Source organism: Impatiens glandulifera, chromosome 1 (genome assembly GCF_907164915.1).
Source record: "Impatiens glandulifera chromosome 1, dImpGla2.1, whole genome shotgun sequence".
Lineage (NCBI taxonomy): Eukaryota > Viridiplantae > Streptophyta > Magnoliopsida > Ericales > Balsaminaceae > Impatiens > Impatiens glandulifera.
Window position 1 is genome coordinate 96,282,682 of NC_061862.1, and position 14,506 is coordinate 96,297,187.

General features: G+C 42.6%; 1 protein-coding gene across 1 annotated transcript; it reads right to left on the bottom strand.

Moving 5' to 3' along the window:
• Positions 1–2,378: 2,378 nt before the first annotated feature.
• LOC124937334 (wall-associated receptor kinase-like 8) lies at positions 2,379–7,534 on the bottom strand. The gene is made up of 6 exons (XM_047477645.1): positions 6,955–7,534; positions 6,696–6,828; positions 6,432–6,579; positions 3,397–3,548; positions 2,586–2,684; positions 2,379–2,433 (listed from the first exon to the last, which is right to left on the bottom strand). Exons 1-6 carry the CDS (start codon positions 7,532–7,534, stop codon positions 2,379–2,381), a joined length of 1,167 nt encoding a protein of 388 aa, XP_047333601.1.
• Between the last annotated feature and the right edge of the window lie 6,972 nt (positions 7,535–14,506).

Sequence of the window (14,506 nt, forward strand, 5' to 3'; positions counted from 1 at the left end):
AGATTGGCAAAGGAAGTGTAGGGAATTGAAGGACGGGGCAACCAATGCAACTTGTCTAACAACCAGAGGTATAGAACCAAAGGTGATCCACGGCGAGAATAGTTGTTTTCCTCGGGAACAAATTCGTTAAGACCAAGTAATGTCTCAGCAAGTACCAGGCTAGCCAGGTTTGGGGCGTTTCCCATCAGTGCAGGAACTACCTGCAGGATCCTTTCCGAAGGCCGTCGTCCTGCAGCCGGACATAAAAAAAAAATGAGCCAGAACCACAAGCATGATCAGTTTGCTTTGTGTGTGGTTGATGGTCCTCTCAGCTCCCTGGACACGCCAAATGTACTCGTCTATGTTTGTCATATTCAGAAATCCATGTTGGAGGGTAAACAAAAGAGCATCAAACATTGTACATCCATAGAAACTGTCGCAAATGTGGACGGCCATATGAGGATCTTGATGGACAGGCAAGATCATGAGTGCAAGACTACCACACCTAAGGATTGAAGCAAAGTCCTCTATCGTCGGGCATATGTGCATTTCCCCAATAACAAAAGAACGAGAGTCCGTATTCCATCTGCTTTGCATGTGGGCCATCAGTCCGTCGTTAACGTTTATTCGTAATAGAGGAAGAATCTCATCTACATGATAGACACTAAAAGGGACAGGGTCATCGTTGATCAGACTTAAGTATCGCTCCAGCTGTTGCTGCGATAAAACCAGCATGTCTGGGTCCATCTCTACATCCATCTTATGAGTTTTACACTAAATGACTGAAGGAAAGACAACGGTAGATAGAGATTTGGGAAGGAAAGAGTCAAAACAGAGAGAGAGGTGAGAGTGAGAGTGTAGTGTGAGAGTGAGAGTGAGAGTGAGGGTATGAGAGTGATGATCTTGATACAGCAGTAGTTGAAGTAATAAATGAGTTTTCATTCTTGAATTGACATTAATACATACCACAGGTAGGGGCATTACATGTTGTGAGGATATCTTCGTTTATGAATTGGCAAACATATAGTGAAGAAGATATCTTCGTCTCGGATTTTAAAAATATGGATTGCACCAAAAAAGAACATAAGAAGATATCTTCGTTTAGGATTTTGAAAATTTATAGTTGCGAGGATATCTTCGTTTATGAATTTGAAAACATATAGTGAAGAACATATATTCGTCTCGGATTTTAAAAATATGGATTGCACCACAAAATAACATAAGAAGATATCTTCGTTTAGGATTTTGAAAATTTATAGTTAAGAGGATATCTTCGTTTATGAATTTAAAAACATATAGTGAAGAAGATATCTTCGTCTCGGATTTTCAAAATATGGATTGCACCAAAAATGAACATAAGAAGATATCTTCGTTTATGAATTTAAAAATGAACCCAAGACATAAGAATATAATTTCGTTTCAAATAAGGTCAGCATGTCAATATTACGGTTGCAAGTTTATCAGTTTCATGATGTTGACAATATATCTTCGTTTAAGAATATTAAAACACACAGTTAAGAAAATATCCTCGTTTATGATTTTAAAAAAATCGGTACAAGAAGACACATCAAACATCAATACATTATAACTCCATACATTAACATCTGAATTGCAGTCCATACATTAAGATCTGAATTGCATTATAAGTTATAATTCACTATCAAACATCCATACATTAAAAAAATGTGAATTGACCTGTGTAAACATAAGAATTACTTTACAAGTATAATTCCGTATAAGACATACAAATCCCTAATATCTTGATCTAATTGCAGTCTTAAACTTGAACCTATTGACATTGTGCTCAGACATAAGAATTCTGTATAAATATTTTATCCTCAACGTACTCAAAGCTTCTTCGGCCTTCAAAAGAACAAGAGAAAGTATAAGAACATCTAAAATTGTTCAATGTCATCTACTAAAATATGGTATAACACTTACATTATTTTCGTTGATGTCAATAGACCAATTCTTCGCCGTTCCTCTATATGTTTCCATATGTCTCATTAAATATACACCACAGTCTGTCATGTTTGTTTTGTCTTGCCAGTCCAGCTTTGGGGCCGTTATCCTGTATTTTTTAACCTTGGCAGCCATTCTTTCCATGCCTTGACTTAACAAGAATTTCACAAAACAATCGAGTTGTTTACTCAAAGTGACATACTTGTCCATAATTTTCATTCCATGAGGACGGCCGGAGTTGTCTAGTACAACGATTTTGGAGTCCTTAATATTCACACAAACAAGGAAGAAATGTCGGGAAAAGACAACGGGTAGGAATATCTGCAAAAAGAACACAAACATTTATTACTTTATTGCATATTCGTTACTTGGAATTGAGGGATATGTACAGACCACGTCAGCGAAGATGAGGTCTTCTTTTGTGACTTGGTAGTTTCTCATGTCTTCTTCAATGGATTGGGAAAATAAGGTGGCATCATGCTGCATATTAACCTGTAAAATAAGGGCAGAGCATTAAAGTCATGAACATTGAAGGATACATAGCAAAAAAAAGAGATGCACTTACATGTGAAATTGATGAGAAACAAATTATTCTTGGTTCATGCCTTGGCAACCTACGGCATTTGAAGTGCACAATTATGGACCAAGCGTCAATCAATTCGCTCGAAATTTCTTGACCCATTTTCATTGAACGAAGTAATTGACGGGTGATATTACCAGGTGCACCTTCGTACAGAACGTCACTGCAAAATACATTCATTTAGAAGACCATAACTAACTAATTTCATTTTTCAAATTTCTAAAACAATGCGAACTAACTTACAATGGAGGCAGGTCTTCATCAAACACAAAATCGGCTAATCTCTGTTCCTTGTTGGTTATTTTGTGGTCCAACATATCCGCAACCTGTTGCATGTAAGGGGATCGAAGGTGCACAGGAATTTTTGAGATCTTCCTCTTAGGATATTCTTTAATGTTGATGCGTCCCCCCCATCACCTTCATCTTCATCTTCAGAAGATTCAACGGCCTTAGAAGCCTCAACCTGTTGCTTGCCTTCACTCTGATCACTTGGTGCAACAGACTGAGCTTGGGGAACCTCAACATTTTCCTTCCCTGCACCATGATCATTTGGTTCAAAATGCTGAGATTTGGGTTCCTCAACCTGTTGCTTGCCTTCACCCTGATCACTTGGTGCAACAGACTGAGCTTGGGGTTCCTCAACATTTTCCTTCCCTGCACCCTGATCATTGGGTTCAACATGCGGAGATTTTGGTTCATCAACCTGTTCCTTTCCTTCACCCTGATCATCGTCTTCAACAGTGGTTGTCTGCACTTTGTGTGCCCCATCCGGTTCCTTCCCTTCACCCTCATGATCAGTTGGTTCAACACTGGGTGAGTCATCTTTGTTGGGCAGAAATGAATCCTCATGTTCGTCCTGCTGAGGAGGGGGTGACTTGGCTTGACTGTGCTGAAATACAGCCTCTACATCTTCCTGTTCAAGAAGGAGTGATTCATCTTCAATGTCCTCACCTACATCCTCAACAGATTTCGGTTGAACAGGGGGTGACGGAGCTTCATTGGGCAGAACGGCAACATCGAGATCATTCTGTTCAACGTGATCTGATGGATTTTCTTGATTTCACATCACTGCATCCTCAAAATCATTCAGTTCAGCCAGTGCTGGTGGATTGTCTGCATGGTCCTCCACTGCAGTCTCACATGTGTAATCAACCCGGGACTATTGACTTTCAAGCCCGCACACTGTAAAGTGTCCCCAAGTGCCTCCCTTGTAGGATCTTCCACGCCTACATGAACCGCACCATCGTTCACCACCTTCAAGTGTTTCATGAACCCTTCAGACTCTCTGAGGTTCAGGAAACCGGCCTCAAAAAAGGGCTTCGGATCGATGTTGCGTTTCTCCAACTCCCCTGATAGGTAATTCAGCTGTTGGGCTGTATCTTTAAAAGTTTGCAGGATTTTGGATGTCAACATCTGTACATTATGAAAACCGGATTTCATTAATCTTGAAAACAGGATAATAAAGAACAATGGGAGTCAATTTATTGTTTCCACATACCTCATTATCGTCTTCTTTTAGTTCAACCGAGTCAACTGGATTCTCGGGTTGTTTAACTACTAGGCGCGCCCTTGCCCTGCCCAGCCCAAAACCACCGGCACGAACTTCTAAGTTGGTAAACTCTAACACGGTGACGTCATCCCAACAGGAGATTATTGGAAATTTTCTTTCGTAGGGGATACGTTCACCTTCCACAAAAACACCATCTAGGTAGCAAATCTGGAGTAAAGGAGTGGGAAACATGTTAGAAAATATTACATATATATAAATCATATATAAGAGAGGCAACAATACTTACCGATAAAAGGGTTATAGGTCCATCGAAATATGGATTTTTATCTTTACTTGCTTTTTCTTTCCAACTTCTTACACTGTCAACCAATCGTTGTAGTGTAAAGTGGCACCAGTTCAGTTCCTTTATGTTATCAACCTCCATTAAGGATTTGAGAATTTTGAACCTGAAATGAAAAAAATACATTTGTCAGTATTCATAAATACAATTAGATATATAATAGGTTTGAATACATGTTTACCTGGCTCGTGAATTTTGAACTGGACATAAAAAACTTGAGACAACAAAGACAACGGAGTCTATTTTGAAATCGTTGTCTGCACTTGTGTTACTTAATATCTTGGGGATCATAGAAAGTGTTTCGGGAGCTTTTGAGTCTTCCCCGGTCCATCTGGTCTTCCAATCCCTCAAGAAATTAAAATAATCAGGGTCCTTAGTCTTGTCCAACCCAACGGACTCGACTACGTTCATTGCCCCTCTAGGGAGGTTCATCACGAGCTGTACGAGATCTTCATCGATACGGATCTCATCGCTGTTGGACAATACCAGAGAACTCTTATCCGGGTCAAAACATTGGATTACGTGTCTGGAAAAATGAGCCAGGCACTTGGAGACGCCCATTGTAAGAGGAGAACCAAACCCGATTTCCTTCACGGCTTCCCTCTGTTCTACGCTCAATTTAGGAATGAGTTGAGCGAGGCCATGAGGTGATGATCTGGTTAGAAATGTCAGTTTACGTTTCTTGATGGTTTTGGTTTTTTGGGGAGATTGGGGAAACTCTTCATCGAATGGGGTAGTAGACGGAGAAATATTAGTGGTTTCTGGGGGTGGTTCTGGTAACTCTTCATCGACTGATGGAGTGGAGGTAGGAATAACATTGGGTTTTTTTTAGGGGGAAAGGTGGTGGTAAAATCTCATCAGTACCTGCAGCAACATCAGTAGCTTCGACAGCAACTGTGGAAACTGATTCAGCAGTCGATGACGACTTAGTATTCGTCTTCGGATTTCTCTTCCTCTTCCTTTCATATGTAAAGGTATTAAACCTCGAAGTCATTAATTTTGGTGGGATAGCATAAATCAGTATTATACGAAATAAATTTAATAAACATGTGTAAAATTAGTATAAACACAATAAGATTAACATACCTCTCTAGTTTATTGCTGGGATCGACGTTGGACGCCGGAGTGGGGGCAGTTTCGTTTTCATTTATGCTCCTACAAACTTGCAAGACGACCTCTCGGGAGTCGATGGGATCCACTTCCATGTTGTTGCCTTGGTTCACCGACATGTTCAGAAGAAATCCTTGTAGTATAATTGAAAAGATCTAGGGTTTCGACGTTCAGTGTTTGGATTATCGCCGGGAGATAGAGAGAGAAGAATATGAACAGTTGCTTATGAAAATGAAATTGAGGGAGAGTCGGCTTGTAGAGGGAAATTGAAATTATATCAACTAGTCATGGAAGCGAATAAATATTCGTTCGATATCGTAAGTTCTTACAAAAATAATAAAAATAAATTGAAAATAAAAACTATTCATCGAAGCGAAGATTTATTCGCGGAATGTAAATGCACGGGTAAGTGAATTTACATGACAGGCAAATTGGCTTCTCATGGGAGGGGAGGTGGTTTTACATGAACGTCAGGCTAAAAATATTTGAAAAGAAGAAATCTTCTCTTTCAATCGTCTACTCGAAAAACAAAATTAAAGCGAATATTTGGTCGTTTACTGATTGTCATTTCAAATTAATTGAATTAACATTTATTAATAAACGGAAATATAAAATTAATAAAAATAAAATAGCCAAGTAATTGAGGCGAAGATTTGTTCGGTTGATGCATGTCATCTTCAATTAATTGAATTTATAATTAATAATCGGAAATATAAAATCCATGTCATTTTGGTATTCACATAGACGGGTAATTGTCTTTCCATGGCAGGCAGGCGGTCTTCTCATGGGTGGGTTGGGGGTTTACATGAGGTTTTAATTAAAATTAATTGAACCGAATATAAACGGTGCCAAAACCGCCTTCTCCGAGGATATTAGATTTGCTGTATCTTCCGGTTTCTACCTCTAACTCATGGGCGGTAAAAATCTTTGCAGTTTCTGTGGAGGAGGACCCTTGAGTAGATGAGAGTTGGTTTTTCATGATGAAGCCCCCGTTTCGTTGAAAGAAGCTTTGTCTGAGTTTCATCAGATTTTGTTTCTTTACCAAATGATGCATCCAGATAAACACCCTGAATAAGAATATTATGGCGATCCCAGTACCTGTATGCCAGTAAAAAATGTCGAATTAAATTTAAAATTTTCAAACAAACATACAGTTTTCAAAAGTTAGTTATAACTAACGTACCGATAATAACTATAGCGAGCAAAGGGAAAGCCTATGAACAGCCAGTGCCAGCTTTGCTTCCATTGCCGTGATATCCCCACGGACATGAACAATGAGGACTCCCTGTTCATTCTTACAGATTTCCACACAGTCATTCAACTTTGGGTCGCTGCATTCGTTAATATCTGCAGCATAACAACAAGAGCGTTATGAAAGGGTTAATCATCAAAAGAAAGAAAGAAAAAAAAGAAGAAGAAAAAGTTAGTTAGCTGAGGTTTTGTGGGTATATAGTTAGTTAGTTTAGTTAGTACCTTCACAACCATAAAAGAGATAGGGGTTCCCATTGAATCCGTCGATGCATTTGCACCTATAACCTACCCCATTCTGAACGTCCAAGCATTCCTTGTTTTGACCGTTGCAAGCATAAGTTTGAACATCCTTGGCCGCCTCTTTGCAAGTCTTGTTACTTACAGCCCATTCGAGCACCACCGGTCGGTCCTCCTTAGGCGGCTTTTCCTTGAGGTGTTTGCTTGAGAAATGGTAAACGCTCGTAGCCGCAACAAATGCATAACCGCAAGGATTAAAGTCGACCACATTGGAATGATTGTGAAAACTGAGAACTCGACTTTGCAAATGCTGTGTATTCTGAGGAATCGCTGCTTGACAACACCCTATACCGTCGCACCTTCCGTCTTGAACGTCGGCGAGGTTGGCACAGTAGGCCGTGCAGGCGGTGAAAAAGTTCATGCCTTCCCGCCGGGTCGCCATTTGCCCATACGTATCGCATCCCAAAGCTGTGAACTTGTTTTCGGTGGTTGAGACAACGAATGTACCCGTTGACAATCCTAGATCGGCTTGAGACTCATTATAACAGTCTTCCCCAATTTCCATCAAAAAAATTTGACACTTCCAGTAGAGACATTGATTTCGCTGATTTGGATTCTGCCTTTAGTCCCCCAATACAAACCGCCATTGTCCTTGCATGTCAAATGGAAGGATTCAGTATGGTAGGTGTCGTTCGCTAAATAGCATCCTTCAGTGGTACCGAATGGGTACGGAATTGATATTTCCCCGCATGTCCTGTTGCAGAACTGGCTCTCAGCAGCTACTAATTCGAAAACATACAACTGTATGAAAAATATGATCAGTAGCAGATTTTTTGGTAGAGAAGAAAAGGAAGATGCCATGGTAGCTACAGCTTCTTTGGTAGAGAAGAAGCAAGTTCTCTGTTTTTTTTTTTAAACTTGTTTGGTGGTAGAGAGACGAAGGACTGGTTTATATATAATGACCACGAGTGAAAAGCTTTATTATTATTTTTTAAATAGGAATATTAAAAAACTCGGGTGAAGGAAGGATACAGTTACTCATTTTTATTTTGTATGTTTGTTCTTTTTTAACATTAGTTTTTTCCATGTTGTTACAACACAAACACAAACAAAAATAATAATAAAAAATGAAGAGGAACATTTCAATACGGTGAGGAAGTTATTAACTTTGAGTTTATATCATATTAATATGTAGGATCACTTTGAGTTACCCCCAGGGTAGAAAAGATTCGTCCTCGAATCTGGAACCGCATCATCCTCATCAGAAGAAGACTCACCCACAAAACGAACAAGATGCTTCACATTGAACACATCAGAGGTACGCACATGGCTGGGAAGGCGTAAACGATAAGCATTGGGGTTGATCTTCTCCACAATCTCAACAGGACCAATCTTCTTAGCAGCAAGCTTGCTATATTCATGAGCTGGAAAACGATCCTTAGTCAGAATAGCCCACACAAAGTCACCAACTTCAAAATCAACAGCACACCTTCTTGAATCAGCCTTCTCCTTGTACTTGGCAGTAGCAGCAACCAAGCGGTCATGAGTGGTCTGATGAACCTGAGCCAACTGACCAACAAAATCCGCAGCAGTGGAATGAGGACGCACCTTGCTGGGCAGCGCTAACAAATCAAGAGGAGCACGCGGAGACAGCCCGTAAATCACATGGAAAGGACTGAAACCAGTGGAGCGATTAACAGCATGATTGTGAGCAAACTCGGCCTGAGGCAGCTTCAGATCCCAAGCCTTAGGATGATCCCCAACTAAACTGCGCAGAAGGTTCCCCAAAGACCTATTAACAACTTCAGTTTGGCCATCAGTTTGCGGGTGATAGACACTGCTAAAATTCAGCTGAGTATTAACCAAACGCCAAAGACTCCTCCAAAAGTGACTCACAAAGCGAGTGTCCCGATCAGAAACTATGGAGGCAGGAAGTCCATGAAGGCGATACACATCCCTGAAATAAAGCTGTGCAACAGCCACAGCATCAGAGGTTTTCTTGCAGGGAATGAAATGAACCATCTTCGAGAATCGGTCAACCACCACTAAAATCGAATCAGAACCACGCTGGGTACGTGGCAGCCCAAGGACAAAATCCATACTGACATCAGACCATGGTTGAGTGGGAATAGGCAGAGGCAAGTATAACCCGGCATTAGTCGAAGCGCCCTTAGCCAACTGACAAACACGACAGCGAGCAACAAAACACCCCACCTCTTTGCGCATCGAAGGCCAGAAATAAGAAGCTGCAAGAAGCTGGAAGGTACGATCACGCCCAACATGGCCTTCTTTGTGGAGTTCCTGAATCATCCTCAAACGCAGGCTGCAATCTGGAATGCACAACTGCACACCGCGGAAAAGGAACCCATCCTCCAAGACAAAGTCCCTCGAATCCCCCTGTTGGATGCGAATGAGGACCTGAGAAAAGAAAGGATCATCACGATAGAGGTCCACAAACGAATCAAAGCCGGGTACATGGACACGCATCTCCGCCAACAGCCCATGACGACGACTCAAAGCATCAGCCACGCGATTAGACACACCAGCCTTGTGTTTAATCACAAAAGTAAACTGCTGTAAATAAGAGACCCACGAAGCATGACGATGAGAAATCTTGTCCTGACCACCAAGATGCTTGAGGGAATCATGATCCGTATATAAGACAAACTCCCGCTGAAATAAATAATGACGCCAGTGTTTGACTGCCTGGACAATAGCATAGAACTCAATATCATAGGTACTGAAACGAAGTTTAGCGCTAGACAGTTTCTCACTAAAATAAGCAACAGGACGCCCAGATTGGCTAAGTACAGCCCCAATACCCAATTTCGAAGCATCACAATGTAGTTCAAATGGCTGGGAAAAATCAGGAAGAACCAAAATAGGGGCTGAAGTGAGTCGGTGCTTGATCTCAACAAAGGCAGCCTCGGCATCATCCGTCCAGAAGAACTTAACCCCCTTCATACAATCAGTTATAGGAGCCGTAACACTACTGAAGTGAGGAATAAAACGCCGATAGAAGGAAGCCAAGCCATGAAAACTGCGAACGTCAGTGATCGAAGAGGGGTGGGGCCACTGATTGACAGCCAGTACCTTACTCGGGTCCACTTTCAGGCCCTCCCGAGACACCACATAACCGAGGAACTGGGTAGAATCAGTAAGAAATGTGCACTTCGAGGAAGCAGCATAGAACTTGTCACGCCGGAGAACAGATAACACCTCACGAAGATGGGAGAGGTGTGCTACCTCGCTGTCACTGTAAATCAAGATGTCGTCGAAGTAAACGACTACAAACTTCCCAATGAAAGGGCGAAGAGCCTGGTTCATCACACGCATAGAGGTGCTAGGAGCATTCGACAGACCAAACGGCATAACCAGCCACTCATATAAGCCCTCACGAGTCTTAAAGGCAGTCTTCCACTCATCACCCATGCGAATACGAATCTGATGGTATCCACTCTTGAGATCCAGTTTGCTAAACACAGAAGCACCACCCAACTGATCCAACAAGTCATCCAACCGGGGAATAGGAAACCGATAACGCACTGTAATCTTGTTGATAGCACGACTATCAATGCACATACGCCAAGACCCATCCTTTTTTGGGGTAAGAAGGGCCGGGACAGCACAGGGACTAAGGCTCTCTCGAATGTGTCCCTTAGCCAGCAAGTCCTCCACCTGTCTACGCAACTCTTCATGTTCTTTGGGACTCATGCGGTAATGAGGACGGTTGGGTAGGGCAGCACCTGGAACCAAGTCAATGTGATGCTGGATATCACGCAAAGGAGGCAAGGCACAAGGCAGATTCTCAGGAAAAACATCTGCAAACTCCTGTAACAGCGGCTGCACTGGAATAGGCACCTCAGAACTAGCACCACAGGTAATCAGCGAACAAAATAGAGCAAACACCATGCCAGATTCGACCATGGCGGTCTAAAAAGGACCCCGAGACAACAAGGTGGCAGGGGGGACGCATGATGAGTGGGGGCAGCACCCTTCTTGGGCTGATTTGGCATCAACACAATCTTGGTACCATGAAATAAGAACGTGTAGGTATTAGCACGCCTATCATGTATAACAGAATGATCAAACTGCCAAGGGCGACCAAGTAAAAGGTGACAAGCATCCATAGGAACCACATCACAATATACAGCATCACGATAATGAGAACCAATGGAAAAATTAACAAGTACGCGCTTGGAAATTGTAACATCCGTACCTTGACTCAGCCAGGACAGGCGATAAGGCTTGGGGTGAGGTTCAGTGGACAGACCCAGCTTCGAAACTGCAACCTCAGAAATCACATTCTCACAACTCCCAGCATCAATGATGAAGGTGCAAACTTTGCCACCGATGGTACAAGTGGAATGGAACAGATAATTGCGTAACCACTCGTTGTCAGGAGCACGAGGGGTTAAACATGATCGACGAATCACCAAAAGGGGGCCAACATCACCAGAAACATACTCCTCCGCAGCCTCATCATCATAAACATCATACACTGGGGCTGAATCTGAAGGAAGAGCAGAGTCAGGATCATCCACCTCAGTAAAAAGACCACGATTGGTGGACTTTGGGTTGTGACACTCTGCTTGGCGATGGCCAACTTCACCACAATTGAAACAACGCAAGCCACCGGGACGTCCCTGCGGGGGGGGGGGGGGCTGTAGTGCTGCGAGGGGGGGCTGGGGTGGGATGGGCCGGCTGGGAAGAAGAACCAATGCCACTAGTGGGGACAACCTGTTTTCCAAAGCTACCCGAACCGCGCCTGGCTAGCTGTTTCTCAGCCTGTGAAGCACGCTGATGTGCCTCAGAAATAGTCAAGGGATCAAACATATTCAAAATATCCTGCAACTGGAGGCGAAGGCCACCAATATAGCTAGAAACCAACTGGAGAGGGGACTCAGACAGGTCAACACGAGCCACAAAGGTGTAAAACTCAGTGGAATAGTCATCCACAGAACGAGAACCCTGACGAAGATTCTGGAACCGCTGGTACAGGTTACGTTCGTAATTATATGGTAGAAACGCAGCCCTAATATGCTTCCTGAATTTGTCCCAATTCGTGAGCTTTGCCTTACCATGACGAACACGTGTCTGTTTCAACTGCTGCCACCATGCTTGTGCACGATCATGTAAGCGGATCGTAACAAGGGGTACACGACGATCTGTAAGAACTTCCTTGAAATCCAGAATCTCTTCAACCTGAGAAAGCCAATCAATAAACTCTTCCGGTGGTAGACTACCATCGAACTTAGGGATGTCCACCCTGAAAGCCTGCTCCCAGCGATGATTGGGGCGTTCAGGGGATCGATTCTGAAGACCACCGAGAGGGTTTTCATCTGTCACCGTAACATCATCTTCAGGGTGGTGCATGTGCATAGATGCATCCATCAATTGCGTCAACCATTCAACCTGCCGCCTCAAATCGTCGTTATCACGGCGAAACTCAGCGTTTTCACGTCGCAACTCAGCAAGGTCACCATCATCAGCACCAGGGGTATGGTTGCGCGACTGTCTTCGGGGCGGCATACCTCAGGGTCGACTGGAAACTGATACCAACTGATGCAGCGTGCGTGGCTAGGATGAACCTTTATCAAGATTCGTTGATTCTTACGAATACCGAAAGTTGATAGATATTGAGGAAACCTCGTTTTCTGATTAATAATCTTCCCATAACAAAGTGTTTTAAGATTCTTTTAAATACTCAAACCCTAGCTTGCAAAAGAAATAAACAACTTTTAATAAATTGCAAAAAACACCCGAAACTAATAAAAATGCGATTTTGAGCCCCTAAAGGTCGTCAGATGGCCTTAAACCATCATACCTCATGGCAAAGCCATGACTTCTTCACAGCACCACGTTTCCGCCCGATAAACACTAGGCAATCGTCGAAATCTGACACTTGCGAGATATTTTCGGATGCTGCAACTTTCGCATAAACGCCTCTTCGACTCGCACCGCATCACCTTGGAAAACTGAAATAACAGAATATGAACACAAGAAAAGAAATGAAACATGTGAATTTTGGGTACTACAAAGCTGTGAGCTAATAATTCACTAGAAAGAAATAATAAGTATGCAACTTAAGTTCAGTGGCTAAGTGTCCAGCCGCATTCGTAGTTGGAGGTTACTCAACTAAAAGACCCTCTCTGGCCCACTATATTAATAGTTGATACGACAGAATTAGAAAACTCAGTTTCAAATTCTTATATATAATTGTTTCTTTTAGTACCAGACCTGAACAGGGGATGCAGCAGTTAAAAGCCCAGCAATAGAACCACTAAAAACACGCCCCCAAACGATACACTTAACCCGCCCGTCCTGCTTCGTGGTCCGCCAATTTTCAGTCAGCAGAAATGACCCCGAGAGTGACAGAATCTTAAACCAGGCCTGTTCAAGACAATTTTAAATGAAAAACAGTTTTTTTAACATAAAACAATATAACCTCATGAGTTGCAGTTCCGCGTAGGTTCAGAGTTGATGGAATTGTGACGTACCGGTGTAAAAACATACGATACAAACAGAAAATAATATTTTAACTTGCGGGCAGCTCTTATGTGGACTATTAATGATTTCCCAGTATATGAAAATTTGTCTAGATGGAGTACAAATGGGAAATTTGTATGTCCATCTTGTAATCAGAACACTACATCATTGAGGTTAACAAATTTCCTGAAGGAGTGTTACATGAATCATCGACGATTCCTCCCGCCTAATCATCGTTGGCGCAAAGAGACCGATACGTTTGATGGGCGTACTAAGCATAGAGGTCCTCATTTTCTACTATCGGGTTCCGAAATTCAATTGCAATCACGAGATATGAAGTTGAACCTCCATCTCCTGTCGAACCAAAATTGGTCTATGCAGATGCAAGCTCCTTTCATTCACTGCCTCGGATTTCTTCCGAACCCCCCACCATCTTCTATGAAACTACCCACAATAACCTGCGAAGATATATACGACAGAATTAGAAAACTCAGTTTCAAAGACGTGAGGGGAGTCTCCCAAGAAGACGTGAGGGGAGAGCTGGTCTTGCCGGTTTTGGGATGGATGTGGTCGTGTAAGGTTCCATTTGGGATGTACTCGTAGACTAGTAAGGGAACCTCGGTCTCCAGACAACATCCGAGTAGTCTGACAATGTTTCGGTGGTTGACCTGCAATAGAATGACGACCTAGTTTATGAACTCCTCTACTTGGCCCTTCTTCTGGCCGGGGATGAACGGTTCTAGGTTGCCTTTCTGAATGTTTTTGGAGACCTTGACAGCAACGACAGTTTTGTTTGGAAGAACACCTCTATAAACGGTGCCAAAACCGCCTTCTCCGAGGATATTAGATTTGCTGTATCTTCCGGTTTCTACCTCTAACTCATGGGCGGTAAAAATCTTTGCAGTTTCTGTGGAGGAGGACCCTTGAGTAGATGAGAGTTGGTTTTTCATGATGAAGCCCCCGTTTCGTTGAAAGAAGCTTTGTCTGAGTTTCATCAGATTTTGTTTCTTTACCAAATGATGCATCCAGATAAACACCCTGAATAAGA